Source organism: Pleuronectes platessa, chromosome 14 (genome assembly GCF_947347685.1).
Source record: "Pleuronectes platessa chromosome 14, fPlePla1.1, whole genome shotgun sequence".
NCBI lineage: Eukaryota > Metazoa > Chordata > Actinopteri > Pleuronectiformes > Pleuronectidae > Pleuronectes > Pleuronectes platessa.
This window is the reverse complement of record NC_070639.1, coordinates 17,237,353-17,258,677: the sequence shown is the minus strand read 5'-3', so window position 1 is coordinate 17,258,677 and position 21,325 is coordinate 17,237,353. Positions and strand designations below refer to the sequence as shown.

Sequence of the window (21,325 nt, the reverse complement as noted above, 5' to 3'; positions counted from 1 at the left end):
ATATGATGATAAAGTGGCCAATGAGCCTTGGTGGAGGTATGTGCTCTCAGGGTGTCCTTCTTGTTGTAGATTGTATTACAGTGTTATTAAAATTAATCTTTAGATATCAGAATCTCTATCAGTATCAGTATTTACTTAAAAACATGAACTTTACAGTAAAGATAAACTGTCAAGCCATATTTACAACAATTTTGTTTAATATAATCCACACCGTAGTACTGGAAACAGTTGAAGAACTGTTCAAATGCATATCACTGCATCTTACATTTACATGTTTCTTTTTAGTCCCCTTTTCCCTCGTCTTGAATGTGCCTCAGTAATTCAGATGGAGCTTCAGTGTAGCACTCAATTCTGCTGAAGAAAGTTGATGGCTGCATTCAACCAAGTGGCTCTTAACAACAAGGTCATTAGTAGTTTACAACTATTTGATGAAAGGAACGCTTGACTGCAATTTTGCCTGAGCCTTCTCACCGTCTAGACCACATTCAGGACCGACTTATCACTGATTCATTTTCTCCATTAAGATAGAAACAATTTTTTTTCTTCTATGCACTTGATTCTTAAAAATTGGTGAATACATTAGCACACAGCCAACAGGACGTACGTACGTCATAGAGACGTCTTTGGTCTACTCCCTAAATGAAAATGTGAAACCAAAACTAACCAGATCAAATATTACAATGTAATAAAAAACACAAACTGTGAAAATATGTGTTTATAGCACTAGGCCTTTTAGACATGCAGAGGATGCTGCAGCTGATTTAATTCTTTATCCTTTCTGTTCTGTTTTGCCCCTTCAAACATAAAAGTAATTATGTGGTCAAATTAGTTCTTGCAATCAAATGGGCCGTTGAGCAGATGATTTCTTGTATCAGATTGCAGGGTTTTTTTTACCCTGGGAAACACTGTGTTTTGGTCTCTGCTCCTCTGCCTCCTCTATTACGAGGCTTTGCCCTCAGAGTAATGCTGCTATTAGCTGTGCCTGAACATGCCTATATGTACCACACGACTGGCGAAAGGGGCTCTTAGCGTCACTGCACTATGGTGTTTCAACACAGCGCCTCCCAGAAAAACACCACAGTGGAATTTTCCCTCTTTGCAGGGAGTCCATTACACATAAAAAAAATCAGTCTGCCTACCGCTTCTCCCCGGCAAAGAGGAGTCAAGACTCTGTGACCTTGTTTTATTCTAAATCCGGCCCATATACACAGGCAGGCTCAAGCTGACCTTGCTGTGAGTGCTACAACTCAAGCATCCTCTTGAAGACTTGATGAGCTGGCTGAAATGATGTAAAGTGAAAGTGATGCTAGCCACTGTCTTGTTTTAATGAAGCCACACTCAATCAGTGACCCAGTTTGAGGAGTTAATAGTTTGGGTCAGGGCAAAGCTTCAAGACAGAGCTTTTGCTATTATGCATTTCCAAGCCATAAGCGCATCAGAAAGGTTGCGTTCTGCTCCTTGATAGGAGAAATAAGGACTCTAATTACAATCGACTAGCGATTTTCTCCACTCCCCATTCCCCAAGGTCTTATTTGCCTTCCTCTCCCTGGTGCGACCACTGTGACACAGGCAAGGAGAAATCTAGAGGCATAAGCATTCTGGCCTCGATTGTAGTCATGAAAATGGAAGGCTAGCTCCGAGCAATTACCCCATAGGGGAGCTGAACAAGTATGAGAGGGAAAAGAGACTGATTCAGAGAGGGAGGGGGGGGGGGGGGGTACAGGTGAAGGAGAGTGCTCAGATATACAGAGGAGAGACAAGCTGCTCAGATATAGAGGGAGTGCACAGAGAGGGGGGTGAGTGAAGGGAAAAGGACAAAAAGTGCAGGTGTGAGAGCATGATGGAGGGAGGCAGAGCCAGACAGGCTGTCACCTCTGAACGGTTTTCTAAAGCGCTGTGGCAGGAGGCTGTCAACCCGGAGCAAAAACAGAAAAGGAAAAGAGGAAAAGGAGATAATCTGCTCATCATGTGACGTGATATCTGGAGGGTGTGTGTGTGTGTGTCTGGGCTGGCACTGTCGTTTTGAACCAAGCCCAGGGACATCTACCCCCAACTAGCCTGTTAATAGTCATCATCATCACTGTCATCATCATCATAATCACTGTAATCATTTCCGAAGTCAACAGTACACACACAGGAACAGGTCATTGGGGAGCAGTAGCTGTACTTGGGAAGGTGGAAGCAGAGTAGACACTGTTGATGTCCTTGGCATGGGACATGTCTTCTGAGGAAGTTAAGGACATTGACCGGGCGAATCACCAATGACGTTTATAGGAGTCCCTGGTTCATCCTATCCCCAAACATCTTAAAGACGAGTGTCGCTAAATAACCGATCCTGAGGTGATTGTGTAAGTCACTTCAGTCTTTTTATTTCACAACTGCAACCACCAGACTGGCAGTTTCTAGATTGCTTACTTTCCCCATTTTGACCTGAAGCAATGTTCTTTGTCTGACACGATGCCATTGATCTCTTAGTGGAACGGTATATTCACAATGCCACATGAATTGCGCTGGCTGGGTGATTTCTGTAGTCCAGCATTTTGCCTTTTTTCCAATTGAGGAGATACAGAATACGTTTTATGAGTTACACATATTTATTGGCATTATGTCATGTTAGCTTTTGTTGAAGCTCCACTGCCTGTAGCTGCACAAAAAAAACAGTGGGTCTTTTGCAAACCTTGTTTGAGATCTGGTGAAGGATGAAAGAAATATATGGTATTTTCTAGTGACAATCTCAAATATTTTCATTTAAATGATTATTTGTTATCTCATTATCTAATCATTAAATAGATAACACAGTGGTGACCGAGCCTATAGAACAAAATATATATATTTCATATTTCTCTGATGTCAGTTACTGCTAATGTAAAACAAAACACGATTTGACTCATTTGGTCAGTTGATCAGTTTCAATACTGCAGGGAATGATGGAACAAGAAGGTGCAGCCACACTGAGCATTTGTTTGGTGGAAGATAAAATTGGGTAATGCTTCTGTAATTTGCAGCTGAAATTATGTTTTTGTATCCACACATTAACAAACCCTAAAGGCATCAAGTATTTCATGATGTTTGATTCAAGCCTTCCAGTTCCACAGCACCTGAAAGCTCTTGTGCTTTTGAAGCACTCACTCAGTTTTTGTTTGTTTGAGAAATTGACCAATTCAAGACAAACCTGTTTGAAATATTTTTTATATGATGCCACATATCGCTGGATCCACCTCAACTTGTAATGGTGCATAACTTGTGCTTTTTAAAGTGTAATTATGTGCATCACGCTATGAATGCTAATGAGGAAGAAATGCTCTACTCCTGTGATTTAAATGGAAGGAGAAAAGAACACCCATAACCCTTTGTATTTAGTCGGCTGCCAACATATTCCTTTTGTTTGCCCAAACCACCTGTACCAGTCCCAACTAGCCAGCAAATTCAATACCAAGGAATTCGACATTTTAGATAACTGACTCTGTGTTGAATTATAAACTTTCAATTCACAATTACTTATAACGTAGTAGTTGTGTGTCCAAATATATTAGCCTCCACAATAAATTTCAACCTTTTTGTTCTGATCTGTTCACAAGCACGAGCTTTTTCTTCCGCTCTCCCACTCGTCTGTTTTATGTTATTGACAGTTTTTCTTTTGACGTCAATCTCTTGAGTGGCAAACACCGGCTGCTGCAATTTTCCAATACAGATGACAGCTCCTGTAATAGCGTTCACCACACAAATAATACGCCGCTTTAATTGTCAAGCCAAATTTGTACAGCCTTTTCATCTGCCAACATAAGAAAGAGCATGATCTTCGACATCTTACCCATCTTGAATCCGACAAGCTGCCAACATTGTTTTTGGGGGAATGAGGTCTATATCGGAGGTTTTGTTAGTAGTTTTCTAAAACAACTAAGATTTTAACAACTAATATTGCAACTGTTGACTTTACTATGATGAGGCTGAAGCTGACCTTAAAATTCCTGATGGCAATTATATAGGCAGCTGTGGCTATGGATGTAGAGAGTCATTGACAACACTGAACCCCCGACTTGTCCCTGACGGCTGCTCTGGCCATGTGTGAATGGTGTGATGGGAAAAGCAGTGTGTAGAGAAGTGCCGTATTAATGTGTGTGTAAATGGGTGAATGTTTCCTGTAATGTGCAATTTGCCATGTGTGTTCACATTGCTATTGTTTTTGGCAAGCACCGAATCATATCCAGCGGTATCTAATGGGCCAATTCACCATAGAGGTAGACATTATTGCAAGGACTCAGATCTGCACAATAACCCAAAGAATTATAACCCAATTCCTACAACGGGATTTATGCTGCTTTCACCTCAAACTCACTGTGTGTGTTTGTGTAAACTGCAGTATGTCAATTTGCTCTTAACAGAATTTCAAAAAAATCCTTTTCATTGCTCTGCAAGTTTTTCTGCAATGAATGCTTGTAATGCCACATTAGAAATCCTGGCAGAAATGATGTCCTATTGTAAACTTGCTTTCCCATTATCAGCTTATACAGTATAAAAGCTCTGGTGTTGCTGTGGGTGCTAAAGCAATTTTCACCCTCTGATTCCACCTGATTCCACCTATAGCTACGCCTGCAGCTTTACACTCTCTTACCTCAGCAAGCACCTTCACTATTGTTACTCTGGTATGCATGATGCTGCAGCCTCTTTCCCAAAACCGAGTGTAGGAACAGGGTGACATTGTGGCAGTATTTGTTAGTAATTGAGCTGCGTGCTTCTTGCAGGTTTGGACACACAGCCAGTTCTGAGGCCTGTTCCTCTATGCTCACACAACGGGCCTGCTATTCTGTCCCTGCTGCTGCAGAAATCCTTTAACCTCTACTGTCACTCTCCCACTGCGCCGCAGACTTCAGCTCTCGTTGGAATGCATCTGCCACGCTGCAGCTCGGGTGCAGAACTGTCAAGCCTCATTGCCACTTAATGAACAAACATATTTCTGATAGATTCTCATCTTTGGTTAAGAAGAAGAACCATCTGCACCAGTTATGCAAAATGGATCTGAACATCACAACTGATCATGTAGCCCTTTCTTTCCAGGTGCAAGCCCGAATCACAGCAGCACCAAAACACGCTTTACCACAGACTCACATGGGTTGCACCTGAGGTAACCATTATGGATAAAATCTTCAAGTCTTAATTAATAGAGGGATTTAGGCACTTGTTCAGGATTAGGCAAAGATTTCTCTGATGTATAACTCGCAATTATTATTCTGTCATATAAAGGAAGGCGCTGAGTATTCGAGAATAATTTCACACATCGCTGCCCCTGGATCATATTATCATCACACAGTTACTGTGGCATGTATGATGTTGTAGGTTTCTTGTTTTATTCACAGGGCGATGATGAATTTGCTCGTAGTAGCAAGGTTGTATCCGTCATGAAGCTCACATGACATGGCATCACAAATCATTGAATATGTTTTGTCTGCAATTGAACATGTGCATGAACATTTGCAACCGGACTCGCTACAAATTATCTGGTGTATTAAATGTGTTTGTAATCATGTAGAATGATCCAGAATAATATGTAATTGTAGATTAGGGCTGTTTTTAATTTGGGTTATTGCTTTAAAACATTTACATGGGCTGATTTTCAGAAAAAACTTCCTGCTATAGCTCCTCTTTTCAGCCTCTGTCTGAAAGCTTGGTGTAAGCTCTTGTGTCTTTACGACCCCCCCTCCCAAAAAAGCCCAGTTTTCCCCCTGGCTTTGTAAGAAGGCGTGCACAACGAGCCGCTAGGTCTGCATTATGCAAATGTGGGTCATCGTGTGACATCATAGTAGTGCTGAATTATCTGCCAGAGGGATTTCAGGTTTCAGGGGCTTCAGGAGCAATTTCAGTGGGGAAGAGGAGCTCCCTGTACCACAAGCTTTGGGATGTTTTACTTAGCAGACCTGTCACACACACAAATAAACTTTATATCAGACTAAAAGAAAGAGAAAAAGCCAAATATGTCTTCATTAAAGAGCGGGTGCAGGTAGCTGATGTCAGTCCAGTAGAAAAGCATTTGAAAGACATATAATTTCTTATAGTTTTCAGATGAGCTCATTTTTTGATCTGCCAGTTTACTTTCACGTGTCTTCCACTTGACCTTTGGGGAGTGAATCTGGGAGTTATTTCAGACACTTGACTTTTACCAAGTCTTGCATAAATTTACCTTGTAAGCCAGTCTTGTGGTCACGCATTGATTCTTTATTATAACACTTTATTTTCTGCCATAAATTCAAGCATCCCCTAGGAAATTAACTACCAAATCAGACTATTTTATATAAATGTTAATTTCCTCTAAAATCACTTAATGTAGCAGACTGCGATTCCACTCGTAACATTTCATTTTCCATAATCAATCTTTACCCAATAAAGCATTAAATTAAATTGATTGTGTCATGCATTCAACTTCCCAGAGCTGAAAGCTGTTAGTAGAAATACACCAAGCTTTCATTCAGGATACAGCAAATATGCTGACATATGTTAACTTTCCCTTTGGTTGTCCAGCTGAATGAGCTTAAGAGTGTGTGTGGGAAACATCCATTCCCATGGGTGTGCTGGCTGACCAGTTTGTGTGTGAAAGATGTAAGAAACTTGCAGGCTGGAGAGACTTTTCATTACATCACATTATCTGTCCTGTGTGGGCTGTGGAGCTTGGCCTGAGTTGTGTTTAGTCAGCAGCCTCTCTGTTGGAAGGATGCTACTTTAAAAAGGTTTTGTTGCAAAGAGGGTAGTGCATCTTTTACAACTGGTCAAATACGACCCTTGTAAATAATATGTTAAATAGGCAACATTCTTATTATACTTGGAATTGTCAATGTTGTCACCATGTTTCTTATTTTTTGGGTAATATTAGAGAATTTCATACAATAGTTCCATTCTTATTTGCAGTGATAACACAAGAATACTGTTTCTGCGTGCTCTCCGAGTATACTGTATATTCATTTGTTTACTTGTGCCTGTTAGGCTGTTTGGAGTGCACTTGTAAGTCAGTGTGTGTTAATACGGCTGCATGACATTCTGGGTTTACGTGGGCTCAAGCCTTTCTTATCTGTGCTGAACCAGCAGCAGGCGGAAGCCACTTCAGGCATTTTAGTCAGGTCTTGTGTTGTCAGCAGCACCCATACAGATGACATGGGAGCGTGTATGTTGGTAGTGGGGTCTGCTGCTGTGTGTCATCAGTTTCTTTTGGGCCTGAGTAAAGACACAAGCGGACAGGATCTGATTCAGCTGTTGGACCTCGGGCAGATCCGACCCTGTAGGCACATTGTAATAGCAGATAAAGGCTTTGGAGGCCCTGTTGGTACAGTGAAGCCAGTCGCACATTGTCCCCGTCCTCTCCTTCCACAGTAGGCCTGGTACCGACCAAGGCTGGGCCCACACCCGTTAAATAAGCACAGGGCCCTGGTTAATGGTCACTGCTGTTGTGCTCGCGCCTGCAGTGCCGGATCATTGTGCTGAATGGATGTGTCACATTCTATGTAGAGGTCAAGTATGGAAAATGCAATGAATTACACAGTGCAGTGAGCACTCTCTCTCCATGGCTAATGTGAGCCCCACTTACAAATGTTTCATTAGTCCAGGGCCTATTTTGGCATGGGGCCCTGTGCTATCACTAGCTAATTATGGATATATTGAATCCACAATCATAATAGTCTTAATGAGTGATACAGAATAAACTGCTCCAGTAATAAAAAATGTAATTTAATAAACTGACTTTATAAATGGACCAATAATAATATATCGAAAAAATGAGTGTGAATCACCCAATGATTGTACAACTCAGTATAATCTGCAACCAATTTGTCAAGCCATAGGCAAGACCTTGAGGAGAGTGCTCCATGCAAGGAGCTCTGGACTGCCTCTCCATAGTAAAGAAAACAGCAGGGTTATGCCGATGAGCTCGGAGCAGCTCTGAATACCAGAAGAGACAGAGACCTCTGCGACTTATGGCTGCAGCAGATGTCTCTCTTGGCTGTGCTTGATCAAGATCATAGACCATCTAGTCAGTATTAAAAAAGGCATCACAATTAGTTTAGCTGTTTGTTTTTTCTCTTGCCCGGATGTGCCGCTGTATAAAGAGAAGCTTGCAGCCCAAGATGAAGTCGCTGGACTCGAGAAGATGACACACTGCCAAACAAAACAATTGGATTATGAGATAGAAGACACATAAATGATGGGCCAAGAATAGTGACATTTGCAGGCGCAGAAAATCTCCATCTTCATTGAAAAAGCAAAACAAAACAGTTTGGTCTGTCTCTATGCAAATGTTTAATCAGATTGCATTAGCATACGCTACGTATGCATGGTAATCTTATAGGCATATGTATGTGTTTTTCTGTGGTAAACGAGTGAAAATGCATATGTTTGTCCCGGTGTTTTACGGTTTCAGTCCCATTTAAGCACCTTTTTTGTGAGTGTTTTTGAGTCCGACCGGGGCCTTTTGCTCCCAGAATACATCCAGTGGGCGTGAACTGCATTTACATATTTAAATGTTCACATTTTTGTCCTCTCCTCCCTCCTTTAATGTGTGTTTCCATATGGATTACCCTCCTCCCTTTGCACTTTCACAGCATGTTCTCTCTTTTGCACATTTGTAGCTGGAGTGATTTCACATTTGTATCAGGAAGATGATGTTCGAATCATGTCTTCCTTTTTTTGCAATCTCTTTCTGCATGCATGTGCAGCTCTCCCTCTCCTCACTGTTATTCTGCATCCTTTCTCACTAGTACATTACACTTAAGGCATAACCTTTTTTATGTAATTTCTTTTGTAATGTCACCCTTTAACCACGCCGCTCTAGACACCAAGTTTGCAGAAATTGTTCCTAATTGTTCACTCTGGTGGAAAACGTTCATCCAGCTTGTATCTTCACTTTGTACATCCTTTACGCTTGCATTTGTGAGAGAACAATTCCTATTGTTGGTGACCTTCAGGGTGTGTGTGCAGTTTATGAAGTTTTGGTTGAATATGTTAAAGACTTCGGATTTCAAAAATTACTGCTAAGAAAATGTGTTACCACGGCCATCTTAAAATTAAATCTTTGTCCAAAACAGCCCCTGAGTTGAACATGTCCTTCTCCCACTTTGAATTTGCACATATCCACTGTTGAAATACAATTCACACACATCTGTTGGAAGGAAAGTAAGAATGGAAATGGGGGATTGGTTGGAATGAAGGGCAGAAATTGACAATTTTCATGTGACTAAATCTCTCAGTAGGGGTATATGTCACAAGGAGGCTTGATGGATCCTCTCTTTTTATAAGTAAATCAGTGGTGTGGCCGCTCTGTCTCTGTCCTGCTCCTAGTATGTGCACTGTTAGCTTGTTGGTGTTTGTATCAGGGATCTCTAGAGCCATCAAACGGTTTGTCCTTTCTGGGCTACTGTAGAACTGCTCCGGGTGTACATTTAAAAGGGCTTGTATATCCCCTCCTCTCAACTGGACCTTTAAGAGCAGGCTTTTCTGGGGGGGAGGAGTTACCTTTTCTGCAGACATTGGGCTTTTTAACTTTGTTTATCTTTTACATACACAAATATCCTATAATACTCTAGAGGAAACATGTTGTCCTTTAAGTATTAGACAATTGATGTCATCATGAAGGAATTAAGTTATGAAGTTGTGGAATTCAAATGAAAGAAAGTGACTGACGAAAGTAGTTGCTCTAATTATTTAATTTGTTAATTGTGTGGGTATACTAATATAAATTCTAATGCATGTTATATTACAAATGCATAATCTCTGTTTGTGCAGATGGAATAAAATACTTAATTGCCCTGCACTAACACAAACTAATGGTATTTTCCCATGAACCCCAGTATAGAGCCTTGTGCTGCTTGTAAGTTAATCACTGCGGTTCAAGTGCCGTTTGTCATTTAAAACTTTCTGTTGGCTTTTTCTAACCGATTCCAGCCTCACCACATCTGCATAGTAGTGCCGTATCTGCTGTGGTAAGTCGCTGTTAATGCAAACTTAACATTTCCTGCAGATGCTTTCCATTAAAGGCTCTCCACCGTTTAACCCTCGGAGGCTTTTTACTATTTATTCACACTAGATGGAGGCACATTGTATCTGTCCTGAATGGATCACCGTTCCTCTGTTAGCTGCACCACAGTTGACAACAATATTTGGTTTTGTGTGGACATGTTTTGTGCTAATTTGTCAGCGGGTTGGTTTTAAATATTTCAGAAGGGGAAAGTTATCAGAGGATACAGCCACAGTGAGCTGCAGGATTTTTACTGAGGTTTGTGCAAGTCATCACAACATCAAACCTCCACCACACCGTGAAGGTAACAATGACTTTTACTGCACCCTCCCCTCCTTTTTATATTCAACTTAATAATAAAAAAGGTTTATATTTTAGGCGTCTTTGACACGAACATTTCTTTTGTTATGAATGAAGTCTTATCTTTTCTCATTTACACCCTGCACACAGCACCAGATGTTATCTGGGTGGCTCGTGGCGGTGCAGGGGTATCCCAGCCACATGCACACATGTCATTACATTAAGAAAACGGGTCCAAGCGGTTTTTCTTTGCTCCTGCTCCCTCTCACTGCAGTCAAGATTCACATATCCACAGCCGAGGCAGAGGAGAGCGGTGGAGGGTATAAACACAGAAGTTTGGGGGAGGGGTGAGTAGAGCGTGTCTGTAGCCTGGAGGGAAATCTCAGTTCACCCTGAGGGAACATTGGGAGAGTGAGTGTGAAAAGTAGGCTGGCCTCTAGCGCTGTAGGGTGACTAAACTTCCACAGACAGGCTACAAAAGAAGCTGGTGTGTGTGTGCATGCGCTGGTTGTGAACGTAATCGACCGTGGTAATGGACATTACATGGGACAAGTAAGGATTGCAAGGTACGCTTTGTACCATCTGTACCTGGACTTATGGTGAGTGAGGTCTTACTGCCACGGTAGTGGTGGTGTGGGTGAATTGAAAAGGTATCTCCGTGTTAGGAAAATTTACGTATGAGTATCATTATTCCATGTAAGACCCTTTGCTTGTCTTATAAATGTTATGATCCAGAGCCTGCAGCGATAGAGCTGTGCAAGTAATAGCTTCGCTCAGGCCAGATAATTAGTCAAATGCTGATTTCTGCTCAACTCCCATAGGAACAGTGCCACCAAGGCTAAATAGCACCAACTGAAGTGGTGCTTGTGTCTTTGTGTGGGCTGGAATAATAGCAGTACCATATACCGTATGCGTGTGTGTTTTTGTGTGTCTACTCCTAAGTTATGGGATGTAGATATTCTCTGTTTTTAAGGTACTTGTGAGCATTTTTTTTTTTAGATTCAGCTTGTTTGCTGTGCTTTTAGCTTCTGTTTCATGTAAATATTAACCCACAGGCCACATTGCAGCCCAGAGGGAGCTGTCAAGCTGTCAACCTGCCGCTCTCACATTGACTTCACATTTGTCGTATCTGTCAATAGAAATCCGTAAAGCTCTCTCTAAGGAGAATGTAAATGTTTTTTGTTGTTGTTTGTGCTCAGGAGCTCCAGTTTGAGCGGCTAACCAGGGAGCTGGAAGTGGAGAGGCAGATTGTGGCCAATCAGCTGGAAAGATGCAGACTTGGGGCCGAGTCGCCAGGTGATGGTAGCAGCAGGTAATGAGAAAACATACACACACACACACACACCCACACACACAAATACCCAAACACTCACACTCACACAAACACACACAAATCTGCAGTCCAACACATGGCTTTTTCATCCTTCACAGCAGTGGCCATAGTCCATAGTGTAACCTTATGGCATAGTGAGGAGAAACCCAGTGTGCGTAAATCTGTCCTATTATTTTAAAATAAACCAAATTGCTTCAGTGTTGTAAGCTAATAACAAACATGGTCATATCAATTTAAATAAGCAGATATATAAAATAAACAAATTGACCCAAGCATATACAAAATACAACATATACACAACCGACTCTGTAGTCAATATATCAAGCCAATGTTTATTAGTGACAGCAAGTGAATGTGCATGTTGCAGAGTGCTGTTTGCTCAGTGAAGCACTGCCTTCAGAGTGAAAGAGCTCTGGAGTTTGCTCCGGGTATTCGTTCCCACTTCATCAGCTGAGACACCAGGCTGCCTGATCATCACACCTCAGTGACCACACATTCTGTCCTATCCACTGTGGCTCAGACATGTCAGGTTCCTTTGGTGAAAGCTCAATACCAGTGGGCTTCACAGGCCTGTCATGAAGCAGGTTTGACACCAGTTTTGTATCATCGCATAGTTTGGTGGTTTGTCACAGTGCCATTTGTCAGCGGCACAAATGATGTGAAGATGCACTGATATACAAGCATGCTGTCGACGTGGACCAATAACAGCTCGGAAAATCAATAACAGTATCTCTCCTGCATCTTTTATACTGCTCATATGTTTACTAATGGTTTTCCATTTAATTTCCCACTAATGCGTCTATAAGATTCGATGCAAAGTAAAAGTGTCATTGACAAAGCGATTTTAGATAAACAAAAAATGTATTTACTATGGCTGCAAGGTCTCCCATCGTCATAATAAAATGGTCTGAGACCCTATGCACGGTTTTTATAACGTTCTTTGATGCATTCTGTTGTATTAGCAAGTGGCCAACGGCATTGTGAGCATTAATAATTGTGTGCTGGTTTATCTATGTCCCTGCAATTACCACTGTGCTTTTACTTCAAATAGTAGTGACTAAAACTGAGCACATCATGTTGGTTGGAGGTAATAAAAGTTAAACAGTTACTTTTACTCAAATTCCTGCAACGCAATAACGAGAGAAGACTTTGGAGGAGATGGTGTGTATGACGTTTGGACTGATTGCGGCAGAAGAAGGGGAAGTTTTATGTGCAAAATAGAGAGTGGATAAGTCGGGCCAGGTTTTATAAGATGTTTGGGTCGGGGTTCTATCACGTTGGCTGGGCTATCTTCTTAAAATTTGCCTGCATCAGAAAAAACATCAGGTTCAGGTCGGGCTTGGCTGTTCTTCTCTCTGGCTCACTCGGCATCAGACAGAAAATTGCAGCCTGAGCCACTCTAGTGCAGACTAATTGCAATGGATGTTATCTCGGGATGTGTACGTCAGACAGCAGATTCAATGCTGATGTATGCATTTTTCTTTTTTGACTCCTTATTCAACTGGGGTGTCATTGTAAGGCAGGAATTTGTAGCCCAGTGGTAAAACTGCACTTAATATGATACATTAACATTTCACATATACATTTCTTTATGAGCATGGACTCGTAATAGAAGTGTCATTTTCATATTGTTGACAAATGGGCCTCTGTGTTTACTCTCAAGTAGGCTTGGAAGCACTTGGGTTATATGTGGATACATGACACTTGGTCTAAAAAGGGTCTGTAATGGAGATTTTTGTGATTTTTGTCTGGCTTTGTGATAAAAAGCCCTATATGCCCTCACATGATGGATTCTTGCTCTTCAGCCTGTTTACCTGCAAAATACCCCCATTGAATACCATCAGTTCTCAGAAATTACACCATCCATTTCTCCTTTTTTTGGAGAGGAGCAGGTAAAGAGCTGCGTCAAGTGCTGTGGAAAAGGTCTGGACACCACGTACCTGAAAATAATAAACAGCGTATTTATTTCGATTCCCTCTGGAAAAAGAAAAGTTATTTGTTTTGTTTTAGCCCATGGTGTTAGTGTATAAAGCAACACCATGATCATTGTGAAGGTGACTATTACTCCATCAAATGACCAGTTTTCTAATATACAAGTGTTTTCTGTCCACCAGTGACAATAAAGATTAGCAATCAAACCTATTTTGTCTATCGTTCAGTTCATTTTCTCAATATACAGGTCTAGTGGTAGGTCCTTTGTTGAATTTATCAAATCTGGCCTAATTTTGAATTGTGATGTTTTGACATTACAACCTTTATCACCAAGTTGTAAGATCTGCTAGAAAAGGTAAAGCTTGTTCGACACAGTTGATGAAAAGAGTTCAGAATACTGCAAATATATTAACCGGACATATGTCATGGATTGCATTGTCCGTTGTTTCCCCTAGATTATTCTTTAACACTATGTCTAGTTATTACTAATACAAAATTAATTTGAAATGTAAGTATTTTCAATTTAAATGAATTTATAAGGAATCAAGGAACTTGGACGCTTTACCTACTTAGCCACTAGAAGAACCAGCATCTAAATATAGCTCCTGAGCCAAAGTTCCTTACCTGCTTTCTAATGGCCCAGGAATTATCTGAATGCAATTTGTTGTTCAGAGCTGATTAGTAAATCAAAAGCTTTGAGGCCAGGCAGTGTTCATTCCCACAGTAAGCACGCGTATCAGAATCAGGTGGCAGACGAATCAGAGGTAAAATAATTCTTGGTTTTTTGGATGGAAATATAATCAGAGTGTGATTGCATCAAAGCGGCCCCAAATCAGATCGAGACACTTGTTGCTGATGCAGAAACAGGGTTTTCAGTAAATCCTTGTATTGAGATTAGCTACATAATCCACTATGTAGCCCTGCAATCTGATTTCTCTTGTCATTCATATTTTTTGTTGTAGCAGATGACGTTCCGTTCTCTGTTAAAAGTTGAGTTTTGGATTAATATAAGTATGTTTATTTCACCAAGTTGTACTGTTACCACAAGGAAAGAGGTACTCTTTGTGTCATGTGTCTTTGGCATGTAAATGAGCACACTTGAAAAAGCTTTCAGAAACACTGGTAAAGTTAGAATAATGGCAAAGTGATCTCTCCATTAGAAATCTGCATTTGTTTTCCAGGTTTATTCTAAGCATATTGTACGACTAAGTTTCTCCTGCAGATCTTGGTTTTAAAATCAGGTCTTTGGGAGAAATTGTAATCACGTGTCAAATCCATGTAAACGCATGTTTTCTTCTCACTGGGGGGCCGGTAGCTCCCCACCGCCTCCCACAGTTCCTATAAAGAAAACATGGAACACCATTTTCACACCTATTTTAAAGCCATAGAAAGACAAATTAATTCGCTAAACTGGAGATTTGTGTGTGAATGGAGATTAGCCTTAACCGTCGAGGTCCCACTGTTTGGGCTCAATAGCTCAGCAGGATGACAGCAGAGGTGACAGGACACTTAAGGATTGTGATGGAAGCCATTACATTTCATGACACCTCCAGAGCTGACCACCGCCCTTTTATTTCTGCAAGCACATAGAGTGGGAGGTGGTCATGACCTCTGGCAAAACTCTTTAAAAGATGCAACCTCCCAGCCAGCCCGTCTCAGGCTAGCCAGAGGGGTTGATGGGGAATTAAGTATCCCATCGGGGTCAGACCAGTTCTTTATCAGCATCTTCGGTTTTAGAGTCGCTCCACAAAGCCTTTTACCCAGGCAGCCTGTCGATATGCAGCATGCACGGCAGCGCATCACCATCATGGTATCCATTCTTCTACTTCATCTGCCGTGGTTCAGTGGAGCACAACCCGCCCAACTTCCTCTTTTTTTAATTACCTGCATGCTTATTAAATTCAGAGAGCTGGGTTTCTTAAAGCTCATTGAGTGTCCCCTTAGACATTTGGTGCTTGATAGCAATGTCCAGCAAATGATGAAAAGAGCTGGAACACATCTCTGATGTCTCCTGCTTGGCCTCTGTAATAATAACCAGTCTTGGGAAAAAATTGCTCTGTGTGACTTTCTCCCCCCTTCAGTCAGAAAGTATTTTCAGAGGTACTTACGTGAGCTGAAATTATTAGGTGGCTATTAAGATTTTCATGTATGATAGCTCATGCCTGCTCTGCACTAAGCTATAACCATTTCAGTGCAGCGCGTTCCCTTGTTTACAGGGAACAACCCAGTCTGCCTGCCCTAATGCTGACCTGTGGTTTTATGATGGCTTTCTGGCATTTTGTGGAACCAGATGCATGATGTGCTGCACACACATAGTGCTCTGTTGATCAGTTTTGACCTTGAATTTTCATATTTTTCTTAAAATAAAATGAATAAGACTGATTTGTGAAAGTCTAAGTTAAGAGATGGAAAAAAAACATTATATTAAACTAGTGCATCAGAGCTCCATTAAAATTAGCACTGGGATGAAACTGTGGTACAGTTACATTATGTGTAAGGTTTCTGTTGTGAAGGCCTAAGCTGGATTTATACCAATGCATTCTGGTGGAGGCTGGTCTCATTTGGAAGAGAGTGGAGTTTAAAACCCAGGGTCAATATGCTGCTTCTGAGAATTCAGTTGAGATCCTTCTGATATTTGTGCCATTGTGTACTTGATGCCTGGTTTTATGTCGTCTTGTGATGAGCTTGATAATAACTCTGATCCTTGTTCTGCTGATCCAGGAGCGTTCATGATCAATCACGACGCACCAGCACTAGCATTGTTTTTTCTGACAGGTATCATTAGTGTCGCGTCCCCGTTCAGACCTGGAATAAACATCCATCTCCGTTGATCGGTACACAAGTGGACAGCTTTAATGGCTGGTGTGACACATTCAAGACACATTCAGGAACCTTCCGAGATCCAAACACTCCTTTGGAGGTGGTCTCAGACACATCCGTTATGCTATGTGAAAACTGAAATGTGTCCAGCAACCACTTTGAAGGATGCTACAGTTTCTCATTGTTTCTCATACATTGATTAACGTGCACCCTCTGCCACACTATTAACACTGACCGCCAGATATTGATTCTCAGTTTTTTTCTTTTAAATGAATGAAATCCTACTTCATAGTAGTGGTGCTTCAAACACATGGGTTTTCTCAGCTCCTCCTGGCTCTGTTCTCGCTCTCTCCACCTCTAACACTGATATATACACACACACCTTTTTTCTGACTGGACCATGGCTCTCCTGCTTTATTCTCTAGAGACTGAGAATCTCTCTCAGATTTTCTTTGTGTTTGTCATTCACTGCCATACAGGATTATGTCAGGATGTCACATCGCTCAATGTTTGTTAATGTACTGAATGATCAGCTTTGATTTACTCCCAGGGCTCGTTTCTGTTGTCTATTAAGTATCAGCTTCCATTTGATCATAATCATTTCTCAAATTGGGATCAATTAACTACATCTATTTATCTATAATCCATCCCCTGGCTTTTTGCACATTTCAACTAAGGGTGAGAAAAACTCCAGTTCCACATTTATAGCTTTTTGTCCAGTGGTGAAGGGCCCTCAAACAAAATCACTAATCTGTCACCAAAGGCACCTTTAAGTCCTGGTAAACACTGAAATCTCCACTCTGCCAGTATACTCTGAACCTCAGGCTTTTCTATCCTCAACACAGTGATTCAACTCAATATACATGGTTGTGAAAGAGCAGTTGAGTCCCATGATTTCACTCACGTCATTCAGTGTGGTGTGTGTGTAGGACATGTATTCACTTTTTCTTCTCTTGTTTTCACAGCTCCTCTGAGAAGTCCCTGCCCTGGAGAAATGCAGGTATGTCAACTTGAACACTAAGATGATGGATAGCTGTCCCTCTTCCTAACACAAGCATGCTTGGCGTTCCATTCAGATCATGAAATGAGGCAGTACCACAGTTAATTGCAGGGGGCAGTGTAGCCAATAGTTCAAGCCACAAGGAAGACATTTCAACAATGGTGGAACATTAGTATATGTATGATGTTACTTCGCCCGAGCAGAGTTATCACACAATAGCCTTCTGCTCCGTCCCCATGTCTGTCAGAAGCTTTGACTCCTAGTGGATGTATTGCTTAACAACCATGCCCACATAAAGGACACATGGAAGTATGTGGGCAGATACATGGTTTTAAAATGGACTTCCTCGCTCTACACCTTATGCTACTCCTCAACCTATAAATATACAGACCTTCTAATACGTTATAACATGTGAAGGCAGCTGAAACTGGCCTAGACAATACTGCTCAGCATCACAGGGATAAAATATACACATGTAACATCTGGAATGCTAAACTTTTTTGCTTCGTGCTTCTCATTACTTTTTTAATATTGCAGGGAGGTCCTTTTATTTTTCTGTACAGGGTTTGGCTGAGAGAGTGTTTCTGTCTGTGTGTGTTGTGCAATACAGGCATGTTTTATATTACCACAGTGAACATTGCTAACAGGAGCCTTTTTAAGCAGTAATGGACGGCCTGAGGCGAACTCCTGTTTTAATATTTATTTAAGCTACTTCTGCTCACTCACACACAACACCGTCGGTGACTGGGGGCTGAAGGATTTCTCACTGACCACTTTGGTCTGTTTGTTTAGCCCGCATCCTTGAAGGATCTTCAGGGGGGAAACGGATAATGAATTGAATTTACTAATGTTTTTCATGGCTTATTAATTTGATTCTGGAACTTATTGAATCTCTGCAATGGTCATTAATCTTTTATTGTCGATCCCATCAGACGAGCCTATGGGGGGTTTAGTTGTACATATGCTCTGGGAATATTAATACTACACGCTTTTCTCATTTGCTGCCTATTTCCTTGCTCAATGTATTTCATTAGTGTTGGAACAGAGCTGAGGACTAATCACAATCGCTTTGTATTGATTTCTCATTGTACTGTAGATGATAAATGATAGTCAGATGTGGTAATGTATTTTGTTTCCCCAGTCTAGAGGAGTTTAAGTCTAAATGTGCGGCGCAGAGCGTAATGGGCCACGTTTTTGTCTACGAGGCTTATTGGCCTCATGAGCCACCGAGCATATGACTCCACTGTCTGAGTGTTGTGATAGAAGCAATACTGTGAAAACGAGCCTGTTGGCCCCCGGGCAATGTCAATGCAGTCCCCCACCCCCCGTCCACTGACAATAGAGGACAAACCTCTCGGAAGGAAAACTTTCTTTCCTGTATTTTTTTGTTTAGCCGCTTGTTCTTTCACAGACGTGCATTCTTTCAACACACTGCCAGCTTCATGTTCAAAAAGGACCCTGCCAATTTAATCAGAGCAAAGGCAGCCATCTTCCTTCTTATCAAATGTATTCTATCCATTTTTATACAAATGATGTGCAAGACAAGAGCCCTCTGACTCTGGATTTGAATTACTGAAATTCTACTTAAAAATATGCTTTGAAAAGTTAAAACATGATAAGCAAAAGAAAAAGAAGGTTTTATAGCTGAATCGGTACGTAATTGTGTAACTTTAATTTGTTATCCAGTAGTAGTATTATCTACACAATCTACAGATCTATGCATGGATTTGCAGATTAGTGTTAACAAACACAACACTTGCAAAACTCATACATTTACAGATTTGTTCGTGTTTCCAAATCTGTTTACACACAGATATGGATTGAAATATAGTTAAAGTTTTTGCTCTTATGAATTATATTTTCAACCTTATCAATGCTCCGCTCCGTTATGAAATGTCACAACGTCACTGTATTCTATTATTTATGGATAGAGGTTTTGGTAAAGTGGTTTCTCCATTATTATCCAACACTTCAATTAACAAAGGAATCAAACCTTAAAGTGGTTTGGAAACAAAAGTTAAGCACAGACCAGATAACGGGATATGGGAATTCAAGTCCAGATTTGACACAGACAAGCGGATTGTATGGCTGGTGCTGGAAGTCTGTGAGAACTGGACACTATATATAGTTTTATAGAATAAATTATTAATAGACAAGAAAATGTATTAGGGCCCTCATGGTGCTGCCACAACTACTCATCCTGGGTGTGTATCAGGAGTGTTAATTTCATTTGAGAACAGTCGACATGGAGTTGTTACATATGGGAAATTGTTATAATTTTTTGAGGCCAGTAATGTTTGATCGTCAGCTCGGGGAAAAAGGGTTGTGTCTCTCTGTCCTCCTGGTGTTTCTCCCTCTATTTATTTTCCTCTCGTGTTCCGGCCTGTTGGCATCTCATTTATCAAACAGGGTCAAGACTCAGTATGAAAACCCTGAGGTCTTAAAGGACGCACAGAGTCACTGCTAGAATATAAGGAGACAAAAGACCTTTTGATGTTACATTTAAAGAACACAAATGCTTGTCCATGTAAACTGTAAATACATAAACAGGACTCTTGTATTACACACATCAAATTTGTATGAAAATGTCTCTAGGCTAAAAAAAGCGAATACAAACAACTCACAGACAATTAGGTTATGTTGTTTCACATATGAAGAAAACAGCAGTCGTCTTCTATATGTATGGCTCCTATTTTTAAGTTTTACTAAGGGGCTGGCATGGAAATTCAGCTAAATGTCCAGAGGTCTGTGCATGTCTGCTAGCGGCATAAATATAAATAATAAACTATTCCAAAGCTTTTTGACGGATACAGAAAAAATAAAGTCATTTTTCCCGTTTAACCTCAACAGGGTTGTGTATTAAATTGAAAATAGCATTATTGAAATGCAATCGGCAAGGTGTCCTGCACTGATGACCAGCTCACACCAGGCAATGCAATATTTTATAATGGTTAAACACTCCGATATACAGATGTAAGAAAGCGGGATGTCAGGTACTAGGCCTATATGTACAGAATTCAACTCTCACTCACCGGCTGACTGGGCAGGATATGAAAGACCCCGGCAGCCAAGGTTTGCCTCCAGCTGTGCCCCTCCGCTTGCTGCCATTGTTCTAGTGATTGCATAGTAACCCATTCACAGTAGTCACGCTTAACTAGATTGTGATTATGGGGAAACATTGTGCACAGGGACATTAGAGGCCCAAGTCAAGTTCCTGTTTGCCAAACTGGTTGTTGCCACCACGCATAGAGAGGGCTGGATGAAGGGGAACGTTAGAGCAGTTAAACTATTCGGAGCATGGCCGTATGCTACAGCGCAAACCCAATTTCTTTTACCAAACTTAGTATGGCAGTAAAATGGAATGACTCGAACACAGGCGTGGAACTAATGTTGCAGAAATTATTGGCTGTTATTGTTTCTTCTCAACTCCAAAAAATCGTCGGCGACTTTAATGACTATTATAATCTTCTCTGTCTCAGAAACTCTGTGACCGTTTCACACTCAAAGCTCTTTCTCTTTGTCTGACTCCCCTGCTCTGCTCTGCCTTCCCAGATGCCTCCGCCTCCGGGGACACAAAGTCTCGGGTGACTGACAGTTCCCAGTCGCCCAGCTACCGCATCAGGACTGAGTCAGAGCAGGTGTCTCTGTATTCCCCGGAGCAGTCCTCCCCCCATGAAAGTGAGGGTCTGTTATTACCTTCTCTCCATCTTCTGCACTGCGTTTTTTCTTCTTCTTCTGACTCACGTCACTGTTTCCTTGCCTCAGCATTATCCCACGACATTAACATGGAATTGATTTGACGACAAACTGTTACATTACTTGTCTCTTGATAACACTTTACATAAAATCTGTGTTTGATTTGCACTTTTTTGCTGAACAATGTGCCATGGTACATTGAAACACAGGGTGGTAGAACATTTATCCTCCTGCAGTGCCATTTGTCAGTAGT

General features: G+C 41.2%; 1 protein-coding gene across 5 annotated transcripts in view; it reads left to right on the top strand.

The window, feature by feature from the left end:
• pkp4 (plakophilin 4) overlaps positions 1-21,325 on the top strand; it is a 74,168-nt gene that overhangs the window by 18,976 nt on the left and 33,867 nt on the right. For 4 of the 5 annotated variants that reach the window (XM_053439594.1, XM_053439595.1, XM_053439592.1 and 1 more), the window contains 3 exons: positions 11,491-11,603; positions 17,342-17,376; positions 20,929-21,060. In XM_053439594.1, coding sequence (XP_053295569.1) covers positions 11,491-11,603; positions 17,342-17,376; positions 20,929-21,060 — 280 coding nt within the window. The remainder of the gene's footprint in view (positions 1-11,490; positions 11,604-17,341; positions 17,377-20,928; positions 21,061-21,325) is intronic. The other variant, XM_053439593.1, reaches the window with a different exon arrangement.